Source organism: Myotis davidii, unplaced genomic scaffold (genome assembly GCF_000327345.1).
Source record: "Myotis davidii unplaced genomic scaffold, ASM32734v1 scaffold390, whole genome shotgun sequence".
Lineage (NCBI taxonomy): Eukaryota > Metazoa > Chordata > Mammalia > Chiroptera > Vespertilionidae > Myotis > Myotis davidii.
In genome coordinates, this window is record NW_006282748.1 from 692,665 (window position 1) to 699,497 (window position 6,833).

The following is a 6,833-nucleotide window of genomic DNA, read 5'->3' on the forward strand; positions in this document are numbered from 1 at the left end:
CCCTGACCAGGAATCAAACCGTGACCTCCTGGTTCATAGGTTGATGCTCAAGCACTAAGCCATGCTGGCCAGGCTTCACTGTATTTAAAAAAACAGATCAAACTTTTTAAAAAAGGCATGTCATCAAAATACCAAAAAACTTTCACAATGACCTTTTCTAATAAATTGAAATTTATAATACATTAATCTCTCAAAATTTCTTTTAAAAGGAACTCACCTAATCTACAAGCCCAGGAACGGCATAATTAACACAGAAATCCAGACAAAGTTGGCTAAATGGATTTCAGGTGGTACTGCTAACAAAGGATAATTGTCAATAACATTTCTCATCAGTTAGCTTAGCTAGAAAAAACTATCAAGTTTTAGATTTTTATATCTATTGGTCTTAGCCACATTAGCCTTAATGCCCACTAATTACTACTACAGAGAAAAAACTAATAGTGATAATAAATTGGTATCATTTATGAAGGGTTGTGTTTCCCTTAACAAAAAAGAACTAAACACATATTTCCTTAAAAAGTCATGCAGCAGCCGAAACCAGTTTGGCTCAGTGGATAGAGCGTCGGCCTGTGGACTGAAAGGTCCCAGGTTCGATTCCGGTCAAGTGTACCTTGGTTGCGGGCACATCCCCAGTGGGGAGTGTGCAGGAGGCAGCTGGTCGATGTTTCTCTCTCATCGATGTTTCTAACTCTCTATCTCTCTCCCTTCCTCTCTGTAAAAAATCAATAAAATATATTTAAAAATAATAAAATTGCCCCCCTGTGGGGAGTGTGCCCACATTGGGAACCACTGATCTACATTATAATCGAAAACATTTCCCCCAGATAGGAAAGACCAAAGAAAAGGAAAATGGAGGAGCAACAGAAAGTTAGAATTTCTGTAGATGTGAAATGCTGTAGGAACCTCCTTTTCCATTTCAGCACAAAATGCATCTGGACTAATTTAGAATTTTATTTACTTACTTTTGGGTTTACAACTTGGATTTTTTTTTTTTTAAGCACAAAGGTTGTTTTTTTTTTTTTTAACAGTATGATGTATAAAATCTTTAAAACATTTAGGGAATTTTCAAATAAATTTGATGTCTTTTATCTCTACAGAGTCTTAGCATTTTCTTTTCACATTTCTGCAGAAGGTGCTTACTGAATGAAACTTGTTGTTTTGATATTCTACCTGTGCAGGAGAGTTATCGTCACCTTGCTTCTTCTTTTTCTTCTTTTTCTTTTTAGATTTCCCGGTTGAAAGGGCACCCTCTCCTTTTTCTTTATCATCATCTGAAACCTAATTTTAAAAGCAAAAGTGTTAAAGTGAACCAACTTCTCATTATTCTGAAAAGTATTACGAAATAATTTCATTTATTAGGGTTAGTCTTTATTTAAATACTAAATAGGAATTAGTAACAAGCAATAAAACTGATCTAACATTACATCTTAAAAAAATAAAGTACATGGAACTTCATTCTCCTATTGTCTATGACTGACCACTTTTCCTTACATCTTTTCTACTAACTACAAGAGCTGTACAAATCTTGGTTTTTAAAAATTCATTAGATAGGTAATTCTGTTTTATTTAAAAGTTTAAATGTAGAGCTATTTGTATTAAAATTGAATTTGACCCTGTTAAGAGGATGGCAAACTATAGAAATGGGAGAAAATATTTGCAAACCATATATCCACCAAGGACTTGTATCTAGATTATATAAAGAACACTAAAAATTCAACAGTAAAAAAACCAAGCAGTCTAAATAGAAAATGTGCAAAGATATGAACAGACATTTCATGAAAGAAGACAGATGGCAAAAAAGCACATGGAAAGATGTGCAATATTATTAGCCATTAGGGAAATGCAGACTAAAAATTTACCATGAGTTATCACCACGTACCTATCAGAATGGTTAAAATAAAAAATAGTGGTCCTGGCCAGGTAGCTCAATTGGTTAGAGCATCATCCCAATATGCCAAAGTTGTTGATTTGATACCTGGCCAGGACACATACAAGAGTCAGCCAATGCATGCATAAATAAGTGGCACAACAAACTGATGTTTCTCTCTCTTTCTCTAAAATCAATTACAAAAAATTAAAGAAAAAAAAATAGTGACAACAGCCAAGTGCTTGCAAGGATGCAGAGAAATTAAATCACTCATGCATCATCAGTGGAAATATAAAGTGAGACAGCCACTTTGGAAAACAGGCAGTTTTTTAAAAAAATATTAAATATGAACCCTTTACCCAGGGATTGTACTCCTAGGCATTTATTCCAGAGAAATGAAAACTTATATTTGCATAAAAACTGGTGCATGAATGTACACGGCAGCTGTATTCATAGCAGCCCCCAAACAGAAACAACCCAAATGTCCTTTACCAGGAGAATGATCAATACAGGTACACCTCCTATACAATGCAGCTTCGGTTCTTGACCAAATATTAAGCCCGTATTGCAATAAAGTTAGTTGCAATCTTTTTGCTGGTGGAGGGTCTTGCCTTCAATTTGTAAAGAAATGAAACATTTGTGAAGTGCAATAAAGCGAAGTGCAATAAGGTGAGGTATGCCTGTAAACTGAGTAGAGCATGGACTACCACGCAAAAGCAAAAAGAAGCAACTAATGATACATACAATGACTTGGAAGAAATTTTAGAGTAGCGGTTGCCAACTGGTGGTCTGTGAGGTCGGAAAGGTTGGCGACCGCTGCTTTAGAGAATTATGCTCAGTGAAAAAACACTACCAAAAGGTTATATACTATATAATTCTTTACATAGAACATTCTTAAAATGACAAAATTATAGAGATGATGAACAGCTTACTTCCTAGTTGGCTAGGGATTTGAAAAGGGGGTGGAGATAGGAAGGAAGAGAAGATGGTATGAAAAAGAGCAACCTGAGGGATCCATGAAGTAACAGAAATGTTCTGTATCTTGACTACTCAATGCCAAGTCCTGGTTGTGATGATACTGTCCTATAGTTTCGAAAATATTACCAATGAGGGACACTGGGTAAAGGGTACAAGGGGATTGCTCTGTATTTTTTCTTACAAGTAAATGTGACTTTCTAATCATCTCAAAAGAGAAGACTTAATTTAAAAATTAAATCTGAGAAAGTCACTGAAAATAACATTCTGCATGACAAAAACAGTGAATTAGAACTGTTAAATTAGTATTATTAGTACTGATGATATCTCTTCACACATCACATATAGTTGAATTTTCTATGGAAAGGTGTCTTTTGTTTATTTTGCACAGGTGACAGCCAAGATCACTAGACTATTCTTAGAGAAAGAGATTATATGGATACCTGCTATTTTCCTGTTCAGCACCATAGTCATTAGGATGATTTTAGAGGTCTCATTAACCACCAAATAGTTTACAAAATTACTATCAGAGAGAAAAACAAAACTAAACAAAACACTGTACCACTTAGCTTTAGCTAACTGTAACTCAGCCATAAAAGAAAGGCAGTTCTGCATGGCAAAACACTATTTTTGTTCATGGGGAAAAGGAGGAAATCAACTCCATACCATCTTTTAACTCAAATATTCTGAAAAACTGAAAATTCCTTTTAACCCCTTTCTCAATCTCATTCCCACATTACCTCCCTAGGGGTAATCATTATCATGAACTTCTTTTGTATTCATCTAATCAATTTTTCTATAAATTTATGTGTCTCCCCACACAACATATGCACAAATGGTATCATTATTGTATCTTTCTGAAACTTGCTCACCAATTACTGAGATTTTAGTAATACTGATATACTAATTTAGCTTTATTTCATTCACTTACAAAATCTGTCTAATATGCCATTGTACAAACATTTTATTTATCCATTCCCCAACTAATGGGCATTTAGATGGCTTCCCATTTTTGCTTAGAAATGTAAAGATGATCTCTGAATCTACTCAGAAAAAGAACTGCTATGATGTGATAGTCTTTACTCTATTCAGTGTTTCCACTGTTAAATGCTAATGTGCAGGCATGGGACGTTCTAGTTAAGAGAAACAGACTTTTAGTTGTACATTCACTAAACATTCAATAAGTATCAGAATGATTACTGTGTGCTAAGATACTATATACTAAGAACCTTTTTTAAAAATGTAGACTTTATTATTATTATTTTTTAACAGTTTTAAGTTCACAGCAAAATTGAGCAGAAGGTAAAGATTTCCATACACTCCCTGCCACTGCCCCCTCCCCCCCCCGACAGACTACCCTCTCCCCCATTATCAACATTCCTTCAGAGTGGCACATTTGTTACAACCAATGAATCTACAGTGACACACCATTATCACTCAAAGTCCATAGCCAACATCAGGGCTCACTCTTGGTGTTGCACATTCTATGAGTTTGGACAAATGTACCGTGACATGGATCCACCAGTATAGTATACAGAGTAGTTTCACTGCCCTAAGTACCCTCTGTGCTCTGCCCATTTGTCCCTCTTTCCTCCAGCTCTTGGCAACTCTAGGAAGCTTTTGTAGGTCCAATCTAAAATTCATTATCGCCCCCCCCCCCCGACTTTGATTTTACTGGTAACTGCCCCCCTCCACATTTATTTACACCCTTTGTGGTAAATCCCATTAAGGACATCTCCCTTTCTCTGGTCCTTGAAGATGAGAGGTACTATATATTAAATTAAAGGCTAACCCACAATCCACTTGTGCCTAAGGTTCCCCGAACTCTATTGCTAGGATCTTACTCTATTAGTGAAATCTCCTATATTTAACTTTCTTAAGATCCTTTGCCTCTTTGCCTACAGATACGTTAAAGCAGTAGATAAACTACGAATTTAGCCCAATGCCAGTTTTTGTAAATAAAGCTCACTTCTGTGTTGCCTATGGCTACTTTTGCACTACTGTGTGGCTCTTTATTAAAAAATCTGCCGACCCTGCATTAAAATCTCTCCTATTGCCTGGCCAGGGTGGCTCAGTGGTTGAGTCAGAGCACATGCCCAGGTTGTAGGCTCAGTCCCCAGTGTGGGGTGTGTAAGAGGCAGCTGACCAATGATTCTCTCTCATCATTGATGTTTCTATCTCTCTCTCCCTATCCTTTCCTCTCAAAAAGAAAAAGAAAAAAAAAAGGAAAAAGAAAAAAAAAGAACTGAACTGATAGCTCAAGGTGTGGATTGGTTCAATTATGTGAATCTTACAGTTATCATAAATGATGACAGGGCTAGAGGTGGAGAGGAAAATAAACTTAATATTTATCTTTATTATTCCTTTTTCTGAATGCCAAGCATGTTGCTAGAGCTACAGAAACCAGAACTTCATGGACCCTTTATTTAAGGAATGTAGCCTAGAAGGGGGAAGACAGACATGTAAATAACTGATCCTATTACTAGCTGGTTCCACAGTTGTATACTATTTTATCTCTCCACTAAGCATGTTACCTATTTCCTTGCCTTGGTGCCTTTTTCATGATGTTCTCAGTCTTGTCTGTTGCTATGAAGACTTCCTTAATCTTACACTGGACACCAATTTACTTTTTTCTAAAACACATTAAGAGCTGGTAGGCTATTATAGTAATTCTGATAAGTGGACAGGAAATGTTTGTTTTCCTATCAGTGTCTAATAGTGCTTTCCATATAAAGCCCTCCATAATTTGTGGGGGGAAAAACAACAGTGATATAGAGAAGGCATGCAGGCAAAAGATAACTGAAGTAAATACGATCATAATGTCTCCCTGAAGCAATTTGGATATACTTATAATATTACATACTAATTAATATACTAATAATTCTATGATAGTTGGGTGTAAAGAAATATACTTTTGCGCCAATCCCTTTACTCACTTTTTGATCATCAGGAATTGGCTCCTGGGACTTCAGGAACTGGGCTCGTTCTTCATCTACCCAATTCCCCCACTCTTCTGCTGGTGCGTTCCAATCAGAGCTGGGATCAGCAGAAGACAGACCATCTAAAATTTAACACTGTGAATTAGGTATCTATCATTTCTGCCAAAAACTAAAATGCAAAAACTAAAATCCCTTATGTTACACTAAGCTGTAATTTCAACTATTGTTCCTTCTCCTGAGCATATTTTAAAAGCTAGAAAAAACCCCCAGTGACATGATGGAAAAAAAAACACACACCTTTGCCCAGCTTCTACTGGGCACATCTTATGGCTATTTAAGTGGAATTTCTAAGGAGCTCCAGAAAACTTATGAATTAACTATTTAATTCTACTTTTCTTACCTCCTTTGTTATCAGTCTCCTGAATTTGCTTTGTTTTCACTGTTTAGGTCTAACCTAGTAAAACCTGGTCATTTCTTTGTCCTGATTATTACAACATTTTTGTAGTTGATTAAATTTCTACAATACAGAATTAGTCAATCTTTAAACAGTAGTACCAAAATTATACTCCCTACCTGTCATTTTCCCCTATACTCCCTCCCGGGGACCTTATGAGCTTTTCAAGATTAGGTTCTTCTTTAAATTCACTAAGTCATTACAGATACTTAACCTTTTCTTTTCCCCTCCTCTTTTAATACTTGTACCTTTATTCTAAAATATGGGTCCTTTTTTGGGTTTCTATCACCCGACTGTCATGAATAAATTTTTACTCTAGACTTCAAAATTCCTTTCTTTAAATCTAGGAGGCACTGGCTTATTCTAAAAGGGAAAAACATTCTTTGGCTTTACCCTGATTAAGCAACTAATTCTCAAAGTTAATCCTTCCCTCCTCTTCCAGGATATCCTACAGGCTTGAATATACTTTTGTAACAACAACTTGTAGTCAGATTTCATTTAACACTGGTTTAAGATAACAAAAGTTAGACTTTATTTCTATAGTTAATAAGTTTAAAATTCTAATACAGTACTACTTTATTGAAAAAATCCACTCTTT

General features: G+C 35.7%; 1 protein-coding gene across 4 annotated transcripts in view; it reads right to left on the reverse strand.

Moving 5' to 3' along the window:
* The window catches only part of MTDH (metadherin), a 44,604-nt gene that overhangs the window by 5,853 nt on the left and 31,918 nt on the right, over positions 1-6,833 (reverse strand). For all 4 annotated transcript variants that reach the window (XM_015561014.1, XM_015561010.1, XM_015561005.1 and 1 more), the window contains 2 exons: positions 5,779-5,903; positions 1,171-1,278 (listed from right to left, as the gene is read on the reverse strand). In XM_015561014.1, coding sequence (XP_015416500.1) covers positions 1,171-1,278; positions 5,779-5,903 — 233 coding nt within the window. The remainder of the gene's footprint in view (positions 1-1,170; positions 1,279-5,778; positions 5,904-6,833) is intronic.